Source organism: Caretta caretta, chromosome 6 (assembly GCF_965140235.1).
Source record: "Caretta caretta isolate rCarCar2 chromosome 6, rCarCar1.hap1, whole genome shotgun sequence".
NCBI classification, from domain to species: Eukaryota; Metazoa; Chordata; order Testudines; family Cheloniidae; genus Caretta; species Caretta caretta.
In genome coordinates, this window is record NC_134211.1 from 45,847,179 (window position 1) to 45,870,928 (window position 23,750).

Sequence of the window (23,750 nt, forward strand, 5' to 3'; positions counted from 1 at the left end):
GTTGATTCTGTAGTGTAGTAAGCAATCCATTCTATGATTAGTTATTCCAGGCTAGAACATAAATAGATTCTACATGGTAGAACTCTGTGTCACACAAGCTAGTTTTTCAAGATGAAAGCTAACAAGCCCAGGAGCTACCATGTGTATGCAAGCCCAGCATCCTAAAAATAAATAATTACTTATAGGTTTACTGCATCCTAACTGCACCTCTTATGTCTCAGGAGAAAATTTAGAGTCCAGCTGATGATGCTTCCAACACTACATACTACCACTTCTAGTCTAACAGCAATATACAGAATGAACGAAGGAGAGTGTGTCTTTCTTTCATCACCTTGTTCCTTCCATCACAATTTTTTTTTTAAACTGTAAAGATATCACAGCTCTGAGAAAACACATACTTCAGTGAAAGACTGGTGTATGGAACAGGAAATGCTTCTATCCGCGTCACTGGCAATGTTTCCCATAAGCATGATAGGATTGTTGAATGTTACAGCTTATGCTACCTCTGCTCCATTCGACTCCTGCAACTCTACCAAATGACCCAGGGGCACTGAATGGAAATTAACGCTCATTAAACACCTACTCTGGAAAGAGCACTCAGTAACTGCAAACATTACCAGATTTCTTGATTTCTGTGTTCCATTATCAACTCACTAATGCAGCCTTTGAATCAAGATGCTCATCGGTTACCTTAGACCCTGTTCGGAGCTTTGAACTACTGGATTTATCCACACAATAAAGCGGTCAGAAAAATAGCTTGATGTACACACATTAATGCAGCCAGTGAAACCTCTTCATGCCCAGGAGCCATGAGTATGTGGCATTCACTTTTTGAACTCTTCAGTCCTCCTTATGTTAGGAGCCTCTTTGTATTCTGTGCTGTTCTCCCTCCTTCTCTTATGACTCACTGAGGCTGTTCTTCATTTTCCTCCTGTTCTTGGAAAGGATTGCATATGATACACTTAGCATTCCCATGTGTACACAAAAAGGATCAGTAATGGTTGCATATTTATTTTCATTCTGGGGCTTGTGTGTTCATACACACAAATTGTGGTGAACTCATCATGTCTTTCAATTTGAAATGCTCCAAAGGACTTGTAGTTTTGGTTTAGGAGTCACAGTGCTGTGCCTGGTGTTATTTAAGATCTCCCTTCTGCTCTAGACAGCATCCCTTCCCTTTGTCATTTTCATCAGACATTTACATGTTGCCAACAGTCATTAAGTAGTACAGCAAATAAGTCAAAAATGCTTCAGTGCAATGTCATACTCAAACCACAGCAGCCATATCCAGTCAAATGTAGTAAGCAAATACTACAAATATCTATTTCAAAAGTAACCCAGAGACCAGAGCCTCTGTTGGGAATATGGAAATTAATAAGCAATATGAAAATTAATGAATGTCACAAATAGAAGAGTAACATTCCCTAACTAGAAGTGGATGCAGAGGGGGAAAACAGATAATTCGTACACCAGTCACAGAATACACAACAGTATCTTCCATTCAAATGAAACGGGAAAGAAACAAAAAAAACCATTAAGCTTCACTGCATGAGAAGGATGTCACACATACTCCAGCATATATCTAGGAGAAGAACATACCAAAATTGTGGGCCCTTGATGTGAAAGGGAACCGCATTCAGGGCTCATGAGACTATAACCAAGGATGGTCACTAGCTACAATCCCCCTGGTTCCAGCTGCCTTCATTAAATATAAAGGCAGCGCACCATCCCCCAGATGTTATTGTCCATTATTATTTGTATTGTGGTAGTGCTTAGAGGCCCTAATCAGCATCGGGGTCCCATTGTCCTAGGCAAATATATAATGGAAAGATGGACCAGGTACAAAACCAACAATCTTCTACTCTGTTGGTATATGTGTTAGTATTTGGATAAAGCTGTAATCCTTGAATTCCAAGAGCTAAATATCCCCCAAATTGTGGGACGTGCAAAAGTTACAAAAAGAGAGAATTGAAACATTTTTGTCATAAGGCAATATGCACCAGAGCTCCTCAGGTAAAGCACTCTTTGCTTTCTAGACATAGTACATTGCAAAATGTGTCTCATCATGCTGTATGTGGTTACAAAATAGATTAGCGAATTGGGTTGCTTTAGGTAGGGACACTGAATGAGTCTAATGAATAGTTTTACTCAGTGGTTGCAACCACTGACTTATATGCAGTGTTGTTGTAGCCGTGTCAATCCCAGGACGTTAAAGAGACTAGCTGGGTGAGGTAATATCTTCTAATGAACCAACTTCTGTTGGTGAGAGAGACACACTTTCAAGTTACACAGAGCTCTTCCTTGGTTCTGGGAAAGGTACTCAGAGTGGCACAACTAAATACAAGAGGATCACTTTGAATAGTCCCTTAGAATACGTGCTAACTATTTCCAATCAACTATCTGTTCAACCTTGTATTTAGGTCAAGGTAGGAAACAGGAGCGATGATCCCCAGAGGGGTGGGGGGATAGGTGCCATATATGATTCAGAAAGGGGAATGGTTTGTGACTCTCGACCAACAGGTCAAATCAGCCATTTAGAAGAAGTGACCAACTGTGATAGAACTGTGGAAGATGGCCTGTTCTAAGGGAATCTAGGTTTCTTTCTCAGAAGTTCAGTCAGTCTCTGGATTGATAGTGAACTGGGTGAATCCACGGAGCTGTCTATGACTTGCTGTGTGTTCTTCTTGTCACAGATAGGTAGATGCCAATAGATTGCAAGGTTGCTCAAAGATTCTAGGGAAAGTAGAGGGACCCATTCCTGGCATGTAGAATATCCAGTAAAGAATGTTGAGATTTTGGTATCTCCCCTAGTGGAATCTCTAGGGCCTCTGGAATCCTTTTCATGAGATCCTGAAAGGTCTTGAAATCATCTATGTAGGATGGTGGGAGGGAAGAGGATAACAGCCTTGTCTAGTGAAGAGGATTATTTGTGAGAAGGTGGAGTCTCCTCCTCTGCACCTAGCTGTTGCTCTTCTGGGGGTTCTTCTGGTGGAAGAGGACCTGCTACTGGTGGCTGTTGTTCTTATTGGGTCCCCTGCATGAGGGCATGCTGTAGAACTGGTCACCATATGGGGCGCAAAAGTTCCAATGAGCCCACTGTGACGGGACACAAGGAAAAAGGGACAAGACCCCATGTTTGCTATTGCCAGGGTTGCCGGGTCATTTGTTTGCTGGGGGGGGGGCATGTGGGGGGGGAAGAGTGTCCTCTTCCTCAGGATGTACCTCAAGGGAGGGAGGCTGGAAGGGCAAGGTGTTGGAATCATGTATGGACACATCTGAGTCACAGGACGTGCCCAGTGGTGGCGCAAGAGGTGTCAGTACAGGGGGTCTCGTCAATACTGGAGGCCAGTGAGGGACCAGTAAACACATCAGTGCCAGCAATCGAGCCTTCAGAGAAAGATTTGCTAAGACAGGTGGATAAGTCAGTACTTGGAAATCTCTCACGGTGCCCCTTGACAGATAGGGTTCAGTAGGCTCATGGGAGATTATGGGGGCAGTGACCACATCAGACTCATGGTCAACCCTTCATAGAAGTATGTGGAAGGACTGAAGCCTGTCAGCTTCAAAAAGTATAAGTCGGTACCAGCGGACAATCCCTCTTGGTAGCCCTCAACAGAGAGGACTCTGGATTTTCCAGGATCCAGAGGTCTTTGTGAGAAAAGATCCGTGACAGTTCTGGTGAATCTGGATGCTATTTCTCAGGAGTCAGCACATCAGGCAGTATCACGGAGTGTTCCATGCACACTCTACTGTGGCCTGAAGGAGACGCCATTGTCAATGGCTTCGAGGCCTTGGTTTGGAGGAGTCCTTAAGCTTCCAAGTCTCTGATTCTGGTCCTGATACCAATGCCACTTGAGATTGCTTACTGGAAGGTTTCTTGGTATGCAGCACGCTCTTCTTGGGTGGACCCAAGGGTCTCAGTACCAGAGGCGGCAGAAGCCTCAGGGTACCCATACCAGGGTGCAAGGTTTCCTTTTTCCCAGGTTGAGAGGATGACTTTCCTCTTCTCGGTCTTCCTTTTTGGAGAATGGGGTCTTTTCCTCTTGGATAGTCTGGAAAACTCTGAAAGGGTCCCAAGGTTTGTGCTTAACATAGCTGGAGCTAGGGCAACCACTGCAGCATTCTGAAAGCTCAGTCAAAAGTTTTGGGGGGAAAGGGTGGCCCTTGAACCATGCAGGCCACAGCTAGCAAGGGCCAAGCTGAAACTGAGGCCCCCACCCGGGCAAAAAAAGAATGGGGGGGAAGTCCCACCAAAAGCACAAAAGTTGTGCTAAATAAGAAAAAGGAAACAAGAAAGCTCTATAACTACCAAGCGGACACTGCAGCAGTCCCTCTCAAGCCACAGACAATTGAGAAGAAACCGGAGCAGCGATGCATCCATCCCTCCCTATAGATCCTTGTTCTGAAGCATGACGATCCGTAAGGTGCAGGTGCCGACCCCCAGCAACTGCTGACATAAGTCTCTGATCAGGAATGTACAGGGACATGCACATCCTGACATGGAGCACCCACAGGTACAGTAAGTCAAAGGAGAATAGCATTTATCCCGCTGTGAGGCTGTTATAAGATCCTCTCAACTTCTTCTCTCTGTCCTGGCCAATAAAGCTCTTACCTTCCTACCTCCCCTGTCCCATACACAATCACACACAAAGCACCAATTCACCAGTCACTTGTACTCACTCCATACTTTTTAGATATAACACACACAACACAGCGCTCTGTCAACCCAATCCATACCACTCCTAATTTATGGCCACCCCACTCCATTAGCCACCCCTGCTCACAAACGACTCCCTGGTTCCACATTTCAGAACCTCATGTTCTTAGCTTCTGAACTGACCCCTAGCTTAAAGCCCCCTGCCCTCACATCTCACCGCCAAATCAGCAACCCCTTTTAACTGTTACTGGATCCTGGCAGTGCTTAACATGTACCACAGGAACACGAGTCCCAGACCTTGGAAATAAAATCTCTAAAAGGTACGCCGGATGATTGAAGGATGCATATTTGTAATATCGCCTGGAGAAAATCCCCTCTGCTAGGCAACTTTCCCTACTTTCCTGCCTTCTGGATTGTAAGCAGCCAATTTGAGCTGCTGCAGGAAGCCAACAGAGCTCTCCTCCATCCCCTTAGGACTCCCCACACACACACACACCAATCTCACAGGAGAGGAGAAGGGAGTGGAAAGAGCCCAACAGCTCTGCTCCTTCCTTCCCCATCCTTTCGTATGAGCAATGGGATGGCTGCTTGTGCCTCCATCCCTGCAACATCCATCCTGGGAAGGGGGAAGAGAGGACCCTGTTGCAGACCCCCCAAGCATTGAGGGTGAGGAATCCCAGCAACTGCAGGAGAAGCAGAGGTGAAACCGTAGGCAAAGGGTGAAGAACTGACGGAAGGAGGAGGCAAATGTGCGGGTGATGCTAGACACCCTGCCCACCCCACCCTCCCACACACACACACTTTCTTCAATCTACTTTAAGCACTGGGCCTGGTAGAGCAAGAGCAGGAGCAGCAGCATCGAGGGACAGACTGTCTGCTTAGAGTATATATAAATTTCTGTAGGCTAACCTGAATTAGTCCTGCCGGGGGCCTGAAACGCACAGTCTTGCTTTGTTCTGCTGCCTATTGCTCTGCAAGAGGTCCTGGTATGGCAACTGGACTCTTCCAGTGCACACTGCAGCCATACTCCCCTGTTCCAACTGATGCATGTTTGCAGTGCAATAACAATACAGTTAAAGACAGATCATTGAATACATTAATACACATTTTGGAAGCCGATCTAAGTAGGGGGAAAATACTGTACCTTGGTCTGCCACGTCTTCAATGTCTACTTTGAGTTCATTTGCCATGAAGCCAATAACTGAAAAGATGACAAAGCCTGCAAATATACTTGTGGCGCTGTTGGTGCATGTGACTATCAGTGTGTCCCTGAGGAGAAAAAGACACACGCCAGCTTGCTTTAATATGTAAAAGAGCTTTGTAGACAGTAATATGTGCTTCAAGTAACAAACGTGCATAAGTCATAAGAATATTGATAAAGGTACTTCCCATCCAACCACACACCAACCCCTTTTTCAAGGGAATGTAGTGCTGGTGAAAGATGTCAGGCTGACCTGCAGACAGAAGTCTTTGGATTCGCAGTAGCAGCAGTACAAGATGCCCTGCACTGACTCACCAATGTCACCCATCAATGTTCTGGAGAGAGCTTCTCAAGGGCTAAGCAGGACGTTCTGTTCTCATGCCCTTTCAGTCTTTGGCTCCTCTGATGAAACTGCCTGATAAAGCTCTGATGAATTGTGATGGTGGGGATTTTATTATTTGTGATATAAACACCTGCCCAATGGATTTTGTGTAGGTCACCAAACAGCCATTAGACAGGACTTTCAGTCACTGTTTGTCTTTGCTGAATTTAAACCAGACATCTCAGTGTGAAACTTTCCATATCCTCTATCATTCCCCCAACCCCGCACATCTAGTCCACCTTCCAAGTACTTTTTGATACAGTGTTGTAACAGCCTCAAGAGATGTGTGTGCTTGGGTAGTGGGCTTTATTCTTTAAGCGTATGTGACTTTATAAAGAAGGAATCCAAATGATCCCCCTTCAGAGCTCTTACATCCTGGCTAAGATGTCTATTCTGCCATTAATACAGGCATGTGTCAGACTCCCACTTCAAACTCAAGGAATAAAGAAGCTGCTTGTCAAAAATTTAAACTCTGGAAAAAAGTTTTTCCAAGTTGACATTGAATTGCTCACAGTCTCACTGCCATTTACTCATTAGACCCAAGACAAAAAGCTATGCAGAAAGCTGTCAAGAACCACACTGAGCTGACAGCATCCTGGAGTCCCTAATGGAGCATCCGTTAAACAAGATAATACAATATATGATCATTCTTCAGTTCTGCTGAAGGTAGATAACATTCTGTTTGGAAGGAGATCACTGTGTGCTAATCTTGTTCCAAAGGAAGGGTTTTGGCTGGGACAAGCCTTAAAAGGAGAGAGAAAGAGAAAGTAGGAAGCATTATCCATTGTTTCAGTTAAAGGGACATGATCAAAGAGTTTTAGGCCCAAAATTTAGGGTATGTGTTACAAAGTGGATTTAAGCAAGGCTGGTACAGTTATAAACGGTTTCATGAAGTTTAAAAAAAGAAATGTAAGTGAAAATATTTTTTTTTAAAAATAATTAAACTTGCCTTTGCCATACTAGAATGAACCAATTGGAAAACAAAACTGATTATATAAAGAGAAAAACTGATGTGCCCTATTTTACTATCCAAGCTGTGTGAAATGTAAAAGTAAACCAGTAGGTGAAAAAGCACTAAGCTTCTGAAATTTCTTTTAGCTTTAATATGATGAGATTTATTAACAATGTAAGAATTTTTTCTTTTTTTTTTTTTTTCAACTTGGTAGTGTACCTTTAATTTTGAAGTTCAGCAAATATTTTCCAAATGTATTAAGCCACTAGCTAATTAATACACTAAGCCACCAGAACAGGAAGATGACATATTGTGTTTTTGCACCTGCATGTTCTCCTTATGTTCTGGAGCATTGTTTTTCCAAGATTAGAAGAGTCCAGATAGCATTAATAATCCAAGACCTGGGCCCAAGATTTTTAAAAAATAAAACCTAAAATTAGAACTCAGAGGGTGCTGTTGTGCCCTCAGCTCTTTTGAAAAATCAGACCATGCATTTAGGTACCTAGTTAGGAATTTAGGAGATTAATTTTCAGCTTTATTTTTTGAAAAATCTTGGTCCAGGGACTTAAAGATATGCAGAAATATACTTACCATGTAAGTAGTGCCAAAAACGTGCTCTGTGCTTCACAGACATTAAAGATAAGGTCCTTGCCCTAACAAGCTTACAATCTAATGTCTTGATTCAGAAAAGTACTTGAAGATACGCTTAAGTCCATGTGCTTAAAAGCTGTTCTGAATAGGAATGCTTTCCTGAATCAGCGCCTAATCACTCCTCTGGAAATCAATGGGAGTTTTGCTTTGATGGAAGGACTGCTTCTTAAGAAGGCAGTCTATCAGTGAAGCAAAGGTAGTGGGGCAGAGAAATGTAACAGCAAGTGAAGTGAGTTAATCGTTCTCATAGGCATTTCATGCATCTTAATAATGACACTTTTTAAATTACCATTTCTTTTATAGGTTTTCTGAGGAAAACACTAATCTGAGTAAGGACAACTTTTTCAACCAATGAAATAGGAGACTTTTGGATGGGGGTGGGGAGGGAGAAAAGGTTCTAAGTTTGTGACCTTGAGGAGATTTTTTTTAAAAATGTAACATTGGTGTAAATGAAACTGCAAGAGTAATAAGCAGCTTGTTAGAAACAGGAATCACATAAGTAGAAACTGAGTATTACCCATTCACAATCTCTCAATACAGCTTGACCCTAACCTAATTCTAATTGTGAGTCGCCCTTCAGGGGAGATCATCAATTCTGCTGGATTTCATGACACTGCCCAGAGTCCTTGACAGCTTTCTGGATTGCTTTTCATCCTGGGACTGACTGCTTGTAATGAGAATAAATGTCCCACAGGGACTATGGTGAGCTCAATGCACATTTTGGGAGTGGTGGGTTCTGAAATAAACTACAACAAAAGGGGACCCTTTCCAACCAGATTTCAACAAATCAGAGGAAGATCACATTTTGGATTTAAGCTACTTAATGGTCTGTCTTGAATAATATTGATTGATTTAACCTCTCCATACCTGTAGCAATTATTATGGAATTTGTTATATGAAGAGAGAGTAATTAGACCTCCCCATGCAGCAGATAATGAGAAGAAAATCTGAGTGGCAGCGTCTTTCCACACCTAAGAAAGCACAGGAGAAAAAAAGAGAGTCAGCTTCAGTGAAGGGCTTTGGACAGGCTAATGAAATCAATGTTGCCATTAAACATTACAGTCAAGGTGTTAACACCAATGGTTTAAATAAACTCAAAACACAATTGATGTTAATAAGACAGCAATTTATGGCCAAATTCTGCCCTCAAATGGATGGTGCCTATTTGATAACTGGACATTAGCTTGAACAAGAATGATGCACCTATCTGAGGAGAGAATATAACCTTTGGCAAATATAGAAAACAGATATTCAGTAAATTCCATTCTGTTTTGTACAGAATGGATTTACCTGTGTTCAATAAAGAAAATGCAGATCTAGAGGAAAAAAAACTTCAGTCAAATACCAGTAGGTTATCTATCAGATCCCCAAATCCAGTCAAAATGGAATTTTCTCCTCTTGATGCAAGGAAGTAACTCTACTTTGTGTTAACTAAATTAGACACCATGAGCCAAGTTCAGCTCTGGTTTCAATGGGAGTTGTGGGCACTCACCAGCGAGGTATGAATTTCATCATATCAGATGAAAATATACCTGGGATCAAGGCTTTTAAAAATAAAAATATCAAGCACTGTCCATGCTATAGGTCATTACAGGTAATTTTCTACAGAACATGAGCATAGGCCTCAAATGCATTTATGGGCCTGATATTCAAGTGCTTAGCACTGCAGTTGTGGCCTGATTTTCAAGAGAGAGCAGCACCTCATTTAGGACAGGAGGTCAACATTTTTCAAATGTTTCATAATTTTATTGTGTCAAAATTTTAATATTTTATTTTCAACACAAATGAACCAAAACTTGTCCAAATGTTGGGTTTTGTGTCCAGCAGTAAAGAGGATTGTTGTTTTTATCCTAACTGAAAAATGTCATCAAAATTTTGATTGTTTGAAACTTGAAAAAAAAATATTTTTGTTAAAATCTAAAAATGTTAAGGGTTTTAAAACTAGCTCTACTATTTAGGCACCTAAATAAGGGCCATATTTCCAAAAGTGCTTCACTCCCAGCAGCTCTCACTGGGACACTTATGGGACAAATTTTCAGAAGTTTTTTGGAAATCTGTCCACTTATTTCACTGTATAAACTGGAGGAGTTGAAAAGATTTACTACTCGCAACAACACAGGGTTAAAAACAATCCAATATAAGCAAAGTGGCTATGAAGAAAAAAAGGAACCCATAAAACATAACCAGAAGGGAACGATTTTCCAGCTGTGTTTCAGATACAGCCAGTGGCCCAACATCGTGTCAGTGAAGATGATTTACGTCTTGGAAAATTGGCAGATTTCCTTAGATATCAGCAATTTGAAGTCAAAAATCTTGCTACAACACCTGAACTGATTTCAGTGTTAATTTTCCGAACCTGAACTCCAACCCTAGCTCAGACTTGAATTTGATCGCTAAAAATCTAACCTAAACTTAGTATGTAAGCATGGATTATCTTTGTTCCCAGAAGTATACATTTACATTCAGTCATATTAAAACACAAATGATTTGCTTGCTTCCAGTTTACCAAGCTATCCAGATCACTCTGTATCAGTGACCTGTCCTCTTCTTTACTTATTATTTCTCCAATTTGTGTCATTCATCACACTTCTATTCTGAAACACCCTGCTTGGGGGAAGTCACCTAAGATATACATAACATATTCTAATAGAAAATGAAATAATGCATTATAAGTACCACACAGACAGACACACACACACACACACCCCAACAGTCACTCTGTGTGTGTGTGTGTGTGTGTGTAACACTAACACAATGAAACACATAATAAATTAGTGATATGAGAACAAGATTTCACAGACGACATTTTCAAACACCAATACTCCAGATATGTTTGTAACAAACAGTAATAAGTCTATATGAGTTTATTTTCCCTATCAAAGTGTTGTAAGTGGAATAATGAGCCCACCATAGCATCAATTAGTTTCTCCCACTTAGGCGTGATGAAGTACCAGATTCCAGCCCCAGCTCCTGGCAAGGTTACTCCTCTGATAAGCAGGATGATGAGCACTACATAAGGGAATGTAGCAGTAAAATACACGACCTAGAAAGACCACAAAAGGTTATTGATTTGGATCTATATGAGGAGACAAAAATAAAAGTAGTCCACCACTGCCTAGAAATAACAATTTTCCAACCACATACACAGACACATTAGCCCAGAGGAGCAGCAGAGTGGGAAGACAACAGGTTTATTTCCCAGCGATCCTGACAATGCTGTCACTTTTGCACCACTTCTTGCTAGTGGCAATAACCAAGGCACTAAAGATTAGGTGCAGAGAGCTGGGGTGCTAGATAGTTAGGAGGAAAAGGAGGAGAGATAAAAGCTGGAGTTTACAACCAAATTCAAACATTCTCAGCTGGTGTAAATCAACAGAGCTCTATGAGAATTAAGTGAGCTATGCCACCTTACACTGGTGAAGAATCTAGCCTATGTCATTTTCCAATATTGGCTAAATCTGCAGTGTTGTTGTTTGCACCTCTTAAGTATTATATATCCAAAACTCATTGAAGTCAGTGAAAATACTCCCATTAACTTCAATGAGCTTTGCATCAGGCCCTAAGTATCTAATGATCTGAATACATTTGATCTATCATTTAATTATGAATTATTCAGCACACATAGTTTGATATGTAGAGTTTTTCCAGTTGGTCATATTAAAAAAAGCTGAATGAGTCAAGATCTGCTAGAGGCTATGGTTTAGGGTCTAAAAACTGAAATATTTTATATCTTGCAGCTCCTGAATCTCTTATTGGGACTGAGATCCTCCACCTCAACCCCTTAACTGAGAGGACTTTTGAACATACCTTCCCAGCTTCCATTTCACTTGAACCCATTTGCAGATCAGCAATTGCTCTCACTCTTACTCCATTGGCAGCCTTCTCCTCTCTGTCTCCTAAGCTTTTGTACAAGGAACCCCTGCTGGAGAGTTTCATTGGAATACATGTAGCACCTAGGGGCCATATCGTTGGGTTTTTTTCTCATTGCTGTATTAATATAAAGTTACAACTGTGCCAAAGCATAATCATTTATATAGTTCATAACCATGCCAAAAAGACAATATGATAAAATAATTTAATTACCAGATAAAATCTAGTGCTGGGCAAATAAATTAATTACATTTGTTGAGTAAACTGTTTCATCTCTTTTTTCAGCCTACAAACAGATCACAATTTTCTGTATTCACTCATTCCAAATTGTACGTGAATTTCGTCAGCAAATAGTTCTTGTCCCAGGTCATTTTGCTGTAAATATTTAAAATCTGTGTGGTAATCATTTTATGTCCTAAATCACTTAGTTATGAAAATATGTATAATCACAGAATATTTGTGATCATGGGATGTGTGGAAGAAACATCTTAATGAAAACACAATCTCAAAATCTGTATTGACTTTAAGGACACTGGAAGCATTTTTCATGGAACTTCAGTTGATAAACACTCAGCACATTATTAACACAGTTATAGATAACATGCACATTAATACATCATAATTAATATCGATATAAATGCATAGCAAATGAATACGTCATGACTAAGTGCAAATTTGGAGGGGTTTCTGGTTAGGAATCTTAATATTAAGCTCTTCCAAAAAAAAATTTCAAAAATGCCTAGATTTTGAGTTGGCAGTAGACAATGCAGCACTGAGTTATTCCCAGAATAGATACACATCTGACTGGAAATACAAGAATATTGTTTTCACTGAATAATAATTATTAATCCATAAGGAGCATGCAGTTGCAAAGCTTATGACTGTGGCCAGTGGAAAATTGCAATTAAAAGAAAAATAAGATGCTCCAGGTTTCAGATACCTGAAATATGCCATTTTTCTAATTAATTCAGGTGAAAACTAAGATTGCCACTGTCTATCTTCCTAATTCAGTGCACGGCTTCCCGTATTATGGTAGACAGCCTTTGCAGAAGAACATTTCCAATTAAAAAATAAAAAATAGAAAAGGGGATAATTCTACATCCCTTTCTTTTATTTCATCCAAATTGCTTTTAAGTTCTGAATTTGGCTTGTACTAGTTGAAAGGGAGCATGATTAAAAAGCGCATTCTACCAAACGAACACCCTACCCCAACTGGAGACACAGGACTATTATGAAAACCCTGGGCACCATTCACCCCTGGTATAACTCCTTTAATGTCAGAGGAGTAACACTAGACATGAAGGTAGCCCAGTAACTAGAAAAACTGGATGGCCCAGCCTTTCATCTCTAAGGGCTTGTCTGAATGAGGAAGTTGCACTGATTTAAAATGTGTCATTTTAAACCTATTTAGGTAAATTGGTACAGAAGTCTTCATGGACACTCATTTCTGTTTAAACCAGGCTCATTTCAGTTTATCTGAAGAATTGGTTTAAGCTAAACGGAAATAAATCTCTCTTCAACCAAATTAAGAGTGTCCACATGAGGGTTTCCAGCAGTTTAACTTCAATGAGCTTAAAAAATTATTGAAGTTAAACGGGTACAACTTTCTCACATAGGCTAGGCCTAAATGACTGATTCAAGTCAAGAACAGGTCAGTAGTCCCTGAGTGATGCTGCAATACATTGGCTACTCAACGCTTGGAGATTAATTGACTGTCTCCGTCTAGTTCCTAGTGAACAGATTACCCAAGTGATAGAAATCCATTGCTACAACTCACGTTAACCGGCACCTTTCCAGACAGTCTTGGCAGGTGTCACAGGCTCCACTCACTGCTAGGGTGCCTCCTCTTGGCCACTGAGGATTAGCTCCTAGCAGGTGCTGTGCCCTCCTCTGGCAATCTCTCCACCTATTGTCCCTCTCTAGCCTGAAGCACCTCTTGCTCCAGGAACTGCAGCTTTGAGCCAGGTCACTATAGTCCTCCCTTTCCAAGGTATCACAAGTCTTTCAGGGTGAACTGTCCCAGACAGTCCACTCTCCCCTGCCTGGTCTGTGCCACTTCCTCAGTGGCTGGCAGGAGAACGCAGATCCACCCTCTACTCTGGGTTCTAGCTCAGAGGCCCTTTGATCAGCAGCCAAAGTCTGCTCTATCCTATACCTTGGTGCTTTTCCCTAAGCATTTCCTACCTTTCTAGCTCTCCCCCCTCTCTGGGTTTGCCAGCTGCACAACTCCCAGGGAGCAACTGTAGGCTACTTGCCTCTATAGCCCCAAACACACCTCCCTTCTCCCAGAGAGTAACTGCAGACTACTTCCCTTACAGCCCCTTTCTGCTCTCTGCTCCTGGGCTTTATTCAGCCCCAGCTGTTCCTGTCCAGCTGAGCTGTCCAATTAATCCCTGCTCCCTGGCCCCTCCACCAGGCGCAACCTAAGCAATTAATTGGCCTATCTAGCTGCCTTGACCCCTTCTGGTCTTGTATGGAGGGGACACCCAATCACAGTAAGGAAACCAAGAACTCAAGTGGCTTGGAGACTGAATGACCCTCTTTTCCTACAGGAAGTGAACCCTACGGGCAATCTGCTTGTGACAGACTGGTAGGGCCCTGGAGCCTTGTTACTTCTGCCCAGACTAAACCTGTTCTGTGGCTAATGGAGAATTTCAATCTTCAGTGCTAACAAGCCAGAATTTTTCCATGCACTCTAGGTTCATTAAAAGAACCAGTTTTATTACTACATGCAAGTCTCAGTTTATTCATTTCTAGATCTTCTCTCTCCTTGCCCAGCATGGTTCCAGCATGGCCAACTTCAAGAGATCAAAAATCCTGAGTCGGACCCCCCAAAATCATGAGATTGGCCTTAAAATGACATTTAAAAAAAAAGATTACATTGTATTTTTAGGTCAGTCTCTTGATTTTTGAACTCCCCCGTGGTGTGTGCATGTGACAATTAAGGTTGCCCATTCCCCCACAAGCACTGGATAAGGTGATTTTTGGCCTTTGCTGTAGGAGCTCTCACCCTCACATCTGCCCAACTCCTGTCCAGCAATTAATCATGTCTCCCAATCCCCTAGCAGTTTTCTCCCCACCCAACCCCTCTCAGTACAGCCCCGTAGTCCCCATGACCACTACCTCAGTTCAACCCCCCCCCCACGCTGTATCGACCCCTACTGCCCTCAGTTTATCCTCCCAGCTCTCACCCCATCATCAATACAGCCCCCCCAGCCTCATCCTCTTCATTTCAGCCCCCCTCCCTGCAGCCTTCAGCCTCACCTCTGCTCCTTAGGGTTCTTCATCCTCTGCAGGCCTGAGGGTGCTGAAGTGGGGATCCCTCTCCCACTTCCCAGGCTGACAGGGGAGCAGCTGCCCAGGGCTGACAGCTGAAGCCCTGGCCACACCTGGGGCGGCTGATAGCATTTCTAAGTAAAATGAAGCCTCACTTTTAGAACTCTATATGTCATGTTTTGTTTTTTTTCCAGTTGATGCTTATTTGAGGGTTGGCCCTCCTCTTCTTCTATCTCAGATGAAGTTTCTCTTCCCGGCTGGGGTGTAGCTTGTTAACTTTGTTTATCTGATATGTAAATGAATTATCATTTTCTTTCAAAGTACTTTAGAATTAACTTCCTGGTGGAGAAATGACATTTCTTTGTTTAGGATGGGGTAACTCCTGTTTGATTGGAAACGCATTTGTGCAGTGCCTGAAAAAAAATTCCTGACATAGAGTTCTCTCGCAAGATCATGAATGAGGCTTAATTTTAGTTAGAAATTGTGCCTCTCATGATCAATTAGCAAGAGATGGCATGTCTGAAATTCCACAGCTACACTGTAATGACTGTTTCCTGAGAAACAAGGGGTGTCTGGACTCAGATTTTAACTTGATTCCCCCAGTCTATGAAGTGAAGTTGCTTAATTTCCATGACTGCAGAAATGATTGTTATTGCATAGACATTTCCCATAACTGCATAAGTGTCACTGTAACTGTTAATGAGGCTTTAATTATGAACACTGAACAGAAATATGAAAGGTTGTCCAAGTCTCCTGGAAACATAATTGCCAAATACATTAAAAAGAAGTGGATCACTGTTAAAGCCTCTGAAGATCTGGGAGTGAACATCCCACCAAAAAGATGTGCCAATTTCCCGTGGCTTTCTAGTTAATCAGGAATGTAGGAGCAAATGGTAATAGAACATTTCACTGAAATTTAGTTATCAGGGGTTCTCAAAATTCACTGCACCACGACACCATTCTGACAACAAAAATTACTACACAACCCCAGGATGGGGGACCAAAGCATGAGCCTGCCCAAGCCCAACTGCGGGACGGGAAGAGGGTGCAAAGCCAAACCCAAGGGCTTCAGCCCCAGGTTTGGGGCCTATAACCTGAGCCCTGCCACCCGGGGCTGAAGCCCTTGAGCTTTGGCTTTGGCCCCAGGTGTTGCGGCTTGCACTTTGGCTTTAGCTTTGGGCAGTCATACTTGGGCTTGGTCCAGACCCCAACAAGTCTAAAACAGGTTTGTGACCCACTCTGGGGTCCCGACCCACAGTTTAGAACTGCCGAGTTAAGTTAACCATCTGGGACATAATCCTGCACCAAGAACTCCCCCTAAAGTGAACAGAAGTCTTGAGTAGAGCTGGGCAAAAAACAGATGTTTTGTTTCCTTGGCAATTCCAAAAAATCTTTTTGAGTTGAACCAAAAATGGCATTTTTCAAAATTGTTGGCAAATCAAAAAGAAAGAAAATGGTTTCCGTCAAACAAAATGTTTTATTTTGATTTTAAGAATTAATATTTTTAAAATTTTCTTAAAGTGAAAGAAGATTTTGAAATGATAAATCATTTGAATCAAAAATCAAAATGTTTTTAATATCAAAATGAAATATTTCATTTTTTTCATAATTGTTTACCAGAACAATTAAGTGAAATCAACACAAATTTTCAAAATGTTTCAATGTCACCAAATCTGCATTTTTGCACAAAAATGGTTTTTGTCAAAACATTTTGCCCAGCTCCAACCTTGAGTGTACAAGGAAAATAGGCCTGGATTCAAAATGAGATCACTTTACAAACTTCCCATAACATGGGATCATCTCCTCTCAAAATGTTCCATAGAGTAACACCAGCATCTCTTCCTGCCGTTTTCCACTGGCCCTGGAGATGGTACTTAGAAAGTTCAACTTCCAGTAAGGTCCCATAAAACTTTTGCTTTTAGCAACTTCCAACTGATTCACTGTCTTAAGCTATAAGTGCTATGGATTTAAAGCAACATAGTGTACTGTTACTGGTTTACTCTGGTAAAGAAATATTCTCACTTTTCCTGATGTCTTGATTCCTTTAGCCAGGGATGCGTACACAATCGCCCAAGCCAGAAAGAGAGCAAGTGCCAAGGGCCACCTGATTTCACCAGGATATTCAATCCCGCCAGAAATCTTCAATACAAAGTACCTGAGAGTCAAAAAGTTAGTGACAATGATTGCAAGCTGCATTCTCCCAGTATAAAAGGATCTACATTAGACACTGCTTATAGTGCTGAGAAGTTTCTCTGATCTACCCCAAAGGCTTCAGTGAATTTCATCTTGCATTATTATACCTTTTATTAATAATTATTGTTGTTTTTTATTTATGTGCAGTGGCAGTGCCTGAGAGAGACAGTCATGGACCTGGACCGCATTGTGCAAGGTGCTGTACAAACAAAACAAAAAGGTTCTCCTTTTTCTCTTGAAACTTAGCTTTTTTACCCTTCATGCCTGGAGGTCAGTTCTCACATGCTGTAGTTCCAGTCTTCTGGAACCAGTTATAAATGACCCACCCAATTTAACCCCAAGACTTTATTAGCAGAAAAATAACCTGACATTTTCTAATCAAATAGGGGTCTTACTTGAAGTACTCTTCACTTCCACTGACAAAAGTCTTGTTTCCTTGGCTGGTGAAGTTAACCATTGTCAAGTTTGGATAGGCACTCATACAGAAAGTAGAGTTCTTAATCTGTATTTTTGGGTGATCACCAATGATGCACGAATCTGTTAAGAAAAGGTACCAATAAAGGAAGGAAAGTACTGGACTAAACATTTTCAAGACTGATGGGGACAACTCTGAACATACACTGTATCATGTAGATCTATTTAATGGTGACATGTTACATTTCTATAGCCCCTTGAAACAAGGATCTCAAATCATTTTATAAATATAATTTTTATTAAGACTCAATATCCATCTGAGATAGTTGGCATTGTTTTCCTTTTTTTCCACCAATGGGTAATCTAAGGCACAGAGAGGATTAGGGACTTGAGTCAATGGGAGATATGGGTAGGTGGGTGAGCAAATAATGCAGAGTTGACCCCCAGTTCACTCATTCAAGGACAATGTTAATCTGTGGTAATACTGAGAACAGAACCCAGGAGTCCCATCCACTAAGCAGATGTAAATACAGAGACAGAGACCCAACAAAAATTATACCTATGAAAAACAATTGTACTCCAAAACACACCACTGTAAATATTAATTAAGATAATATGGTTGAATCTTAGCCACATATGGGTCCAAACCAAAACCTTAGATCTATTCTGGGTGACTTTAGATTCCGATATAAGCGTCACATCAATGCTTATCCTTACAACATACAAATAAATTCTAGATATGAAAACCCCCAGACTTTAAGGGTCTTCAAATTGGATCTGGATCCATATGTGATCTGGAGCTACTTTTGTTTGAACTGAAACCCCCTGTGATTACAGCTATGATGGTCTTTGCCAACGTTCCCAAAGATCATCAACAAATTTAAAACAAACAAGTTTGTTAATTCAAGAGTATTTCATTTGAGTAGGAAATATAAATTTTACAAGCTGAATTGCCAGCAGACAGCTGACATAGTCTCTCTTTCTCTCTCAATATTTATCCATATTATCTTCTGAAGCTCAACAACTCCCTAACTCAGAACTTACATAATTCTAAACCACTATGTTCAGTTACACTACACAGAATGAGTCTGATTCTGTAACTCCTCCCTGAAGATATAATTACTGGCAATTTTAATAATTATTTGAGACCATAAAAAAGAAACATGAAATACAAAAATATTTTATAGCTGTTTAAGTATTGTCAGCAGGGCGTCACTTCCCATTTGTATTGCATGACACAGCCAAGCTCAAGAGGAAAAGGAAATAATAGTAAGAGGAAAACCCAGACTTCTCTGAAATGGATATTGTCACACTGCAAAGCAACCAGTAAAGAAGGATGCGTTGAGCTGTCATCTTCCTTCCCCCAGACTCTAATGATATTGCCACTTCCATGGTTCACCTGAACTCTACCCGCAGGAGGATATGGAGACCAGCAAAAGTGATCGTAGGTGTCACCTTCTGAAACCTACTATGAGCTTGGTACAGTTAGATGTATAACTTGATATTTTCTGTTTGTAGCACAGATTTCAAAGCTACTTACTGTTGTGATCATAGTGCTATGGCTCTCTAAAGCTTATTCTCATTGGAAATGGGGAGAGACAATTCTAATACTTCTGTAGAATATATTCCCTGTGAGCGTGCATGCCTGCACGCACAGGTGAGAGCAAGGGGTATATGTACAGGTGCACACGGTTTTAGATTGGATTGGAAGGTTTTCCTTAAATCGAATTATTATTATAGTGTCTATCTGTGCATGCAAAGTACACAAATATACAAGACACAATAACTAAAATTTCTATTTAAAGAAAACCTTCCAATCCAATCTAAAACCATGTGTGCCTTTACACATACACCTTGCCGACACACACAGAATATATTATACAGATGTATGAGAATCATCTCTCCCCATTTCCCATGAGAATAAGCCTTAGAGAGTCATAGCACAATGAGCACAACAGTAAGTAGCTTTGAAATCCATGCAACAAACAGAAAATATTAAGCTACACATCTAACTGCAACCAGCTCCCTAGTAGGTTTTATAGGATGACACCTAAGGTCACTTTTGCTGCACTGCAGCAACTCTGCACAGCATTAATGTTTAGCTTAGTTCTGGAAAGCTTTTGGTTTCCTTGCACTATCCTCTTAAAATCAGCAGAGGGCACAATTGTACTTTCACGAATAAGCCCCCTGCAGTCATGTACACATAAGTCTTCTCGTGCAGTGCTATTGATCAAAACCAAACATATAACAGAAATAATGGTTACGTTACCTTGGAAGATGTTAACAAGAAATTACATTTACATGGACAAACTTTAATAATTAAAATCATACTTTTTTGAAATCAGGAAAGACAAGAGCAATTTAATTGAGTCCAGTGATAACTGTGCTTGTTTTTCTGTAGAAGAAAGCTGAAACCAATCTCTGGCCTTTCAAGACTTGACACTATTTTTTAAAGATAGACAAAACCTTACAGTTGCTGAGCAAGTTGAAGGATAAATGTGCCAGAGAAATTGATCACATTAAGCCAACAGGAAAACCTGCAGTTGGCACACCCTAACTTTACAAATAGAAATAAATTATCCTTAAAATGAGATCTGATCATCCCTGTGCTATATCTTTATGAGATAATGCCCTCATATTTAACAACCCATTTAAGACCAAGCTTAACTTTAAGCACCTGAGGAGTCACACAGTCTTCCATGGGCAATTCATACTTAAGGATAAGCACATTGCTCGAGTGCTTTGCTGAATGGGAGCCATAGCACTGCATTCAGATTGTACTTTCTCAGGCTTCTTTGACATCGAGGAAATTAAATATTTTAAGGGAGTTTAATGCTTTACATTTTCATCTTTAAAAGAGGCCAATGTTTACAAATTTTCAAGCAAATATATGAAAATCATTCATTGGCTTTATAGAATTAGCACACAGTTCAGCAGCTATCTTTGCTAGGTGCGAGAAAAGACAAGGGGGGCTGCTTATCTGGAGATCCCAGGCAGAGGTGAAAAACAGACTTCAGAACATTAGAAGTATGAATCAGATTGTACTATGGATCAAATACAACCCTAGCATAAGCACTCAACTCCATCGAAACAACTGAGATTGCATCAGGACTGAAATTGTCCCTGTGGTTCCATTGTGAAATTGGTCCCTAAGTGCCCTTTTCTATTGACATCAACAGTATAGAATCAAATCCTAAGAGTTCAGACCTCCAGTGCATGATCGGTAATTATTAAAATTTCCCTAACTCATTATTCTAGTTATTATAAAGTATGTGTATTACCCTAGTGCCTAGGAGCCCTATATCCATACAACATGGGGGTTTAAACCTCAGAAGCAATATCCTTGTTTCTTATTATGTTGTCATTGTGTCCTGTAAAGCTGAGCAAATAAATCATAAGCTGTAATGTATTCCATTAATTTTTCTCCCTATCCAGTTTGTGCATCATTAACTAACAGGTCACGGATTTCTTGAATTTATTAGTTATTTGAAATTAGGTATTGAATAATGTCTGTAAATAATTCTGAATCTGTGTGCATAGTGTATTGTGAGTTTTTAAGATTTGCAATGCAAGCAAGTTAGATTGGATACACAAGCCACTTAGTAGGTTCCCTTTCCCTGACCAAATGAAACTCTTGGAATCAGGTACTCAGGCTAAACAGTCCAGTTACAAATTGGAAACTGGCCTTTCCTTAAACGGCCACTTAAAATCCACTATTGAGTAATGAGCAAGTGACCATTCTTGCTAGCATTCTCCTTTGCTAGAATATTTTCAGGACTCAGACACAATAGAGATGCAAACATAGTTAAAGTAAGTTTGTTTAAAAATATGAATCAATGTAAATACTTCAATTAATATTGAATGTATCAATTTTATAAAAGCCCAGATCTGAAGCCTATTGAAGTCAATGGGAGCCTTTCCATTTACTTATATGAAATTTGGGCAGGGCCCTAAATTGGCTACAGCAGAGTTTTGGTAGATGGTACAGTGGTCAGTGTCATAAAATGAAGCATGTGATTCTAGCCTGCTTTGCTCTAACAGATCAGTAAGGAAACTTGTGCAATGATCATACATTTGGGGAAAGATTTATTTCTGGTGAGTTAGAAATTAAAGCAGTGGGATTACTTTGTGGGTGAACCTGGCTCAACTGAGCCTGTCAGTACTGAATCAACCACTACATGTGTCTTCTACCCCCCACCCTCCCAAAAAATGTTTTAAAAATTATTTGTTGTGTTAAAGAGATTTTATAAACAGCACTTAATAAATAATACCTAATCATAAATGATTCATTGAAATGCTTCACGGCACAAGCAGGTGACTGCCATAGCACTTCCAGTCTGAATGCACTAAAATTCATCTGATATTGGAAGCACAGATGGAAGGAACCTAAAAGGAACTTGCAACTACCATATTACTGTTAAAAAGAGTTGATAAAAAATGCCATTTATTTTTGTGGGAAGTGTAAAAATTTTTCCCCCTATTAATTTTCAGTTTTTAGATTTTGTTTCTGTTTTCTAAACCTGTTTTCAGTGAATTCTTTGACTTTTGGTAAAAATTGTAGGTTTTCATAAAAAGCCCAAAACTTTTACTGAAAACCAAAACTTTTTACTAATAATATTTTGGTTTCCAGCTTCCAATTTTTCATTGAAGAACTGGAAAAATTTGACAAAAATCCATTTTGGCCAAAAGGTCATTTTGGGCCTTTTTTGTTATTGAATTTTTTCCAACATAAAACAAGCAAACAAAATTCAACCAACAGATCTGAGACAAGAGTGCATGATTATAAAGATTAAACCAACTGCATCAAATGATACTGCCAATGATATTCAGGATCTGACTTCAGTGGGAGTGTTGTCGAAATAAGGACTGCAGTGTTAGTCCCTAATAAATTTCATAGGTACAAAATGTCCTCCGATCCAACTTGTAAGGAATGTTCTTTAACATAATTTTTTTTAAAAGCGTGTCACAACATACCTAATAAGAGTTTGTTTTTATCTTTGCAGCCTGGCGTGTTCCAAGGGTTGGTGCAGGAAGCCCAGGGTAATACAGGGACAAAGGATGCAAAAAGGTAGAAAAGTGTATAGCACATAATAATATTATAGTATATGGCTATTAGAACAGAGATGATCAGCATAGCAATGCCACAGCCTGAAAAAGAAAGGAGATGGAAGGCTAGTACAATCATATGTATTCATGATTACAAACATATACTATCAATGGACTGTAAAATATCCAAACCTGACCTATCATAAACAGAAAGACATTTTTCAGCTGTTGTACATACAAAAAACATTTCACAGGTGGCCCAGCAACAACACTCCAGTGTTGGCTATGCAAGTCACTTATTGAATACAGATCAGTCTATATTTTTTCAAAATCTGTTATATAAAATAATGATATAATTGTGAAATCTAACACAAAATATTACTTGGATTTCCTAAGAAAGAGGGCAAGGTCAAATGAAGACTGCAATGCATGGTTCAAGTGACAATGCCATACCAAATAAAGTCCTTTACAAATGTCTGTTAAAGCTTCAGGCAACTCAAAATTCTCGACAGAAGTTCCCTCAAAGATGAAGGGAGATGGGGAGAGGGAGGCTGAGGCTCACCTTGTAAGGCCGGGATAGCTTTCCAGACAGACACAGGTCCCTGACTAGCAAACTGCCCCAATGAAACTTCCAGGAAGAAAATGGGTATTCCAGCTAGAGCCAGCATCATCAAGTAGGGGATGAGAAATGCACCTTGGGGGAAAGAGAAGAAAGATCTGAACTGCAGCGAGAAAGTGCTCAAACTGTGTAATTCTCAGCATCAAACAGCATTCAAGTTAACAAAGATTCGTAGCATTTAGGAAGCCTTAAGAGAATCTACTCCAATAGAGTATTAGCCTATGAAAAAGAACACCGCGTACTTGTTTAGAGGGGACAGACACTGTAGGGCGTTTTGTTTCAGTAAATGCACCTTAAACATACTGGTCACGCCATGTGTTTGACTAACTCATTAAGAAGGGCTAGTACGGTGTCTTGAGAAAAGTCCTGTTCTAATCATTCGAATCGCTCCTTATTCATTCTCCAGGAGCATTACGAATTTATTTCTATACTTTGCCACATTCCAGGGTTTCTTATTTTGCCTAGAAATGAATACCAGGCTCGCTGCAG

General features: G+C 40.4%; 1 protein-coding gene across 1 annotated transcript in view; it reads right to left on the bottom strand.

The window, feature by feature from the left end:
• The window catches only part of SLC6A5 (solute carrier family 6 member 5), a 55,557-nt gene that overhangs the window by 25,704 nt on the left and 6,103 nt on the right, over positions 1–23,750 (bottom strand). The window contains exons 4-10 of the mRNA XM_048855130.2: positions 23,205–23,336; positions 22,571–22,744; positions 17,578–17,719; positions 17,012–17,144; positions 10,752–10,886; positions 8,711–8,814; positions 5,802–5,926 (exon numbers count right to left, since the gene is read on the bottom strand). Of these exons, the coding sequence (XP_048711087.2) occupies positions 5,802–5,926; positions 8,711–8,814; positions 10,752–10,886; positions 17,012–17,144; positions 17,578–17,719; positions 22,571–22,744; positions 23,205–23,336 (945 nt within the window). The remainder of the gene's footprint in view (positions 1–5,801; positions 5,927–8,710; positions 8,815–10,751; positions 10,887–17,011; positions 17,145–17,577; positions 17,720–22,570; positions 22,745–23,204; positions 23,337–23,750) is intronic.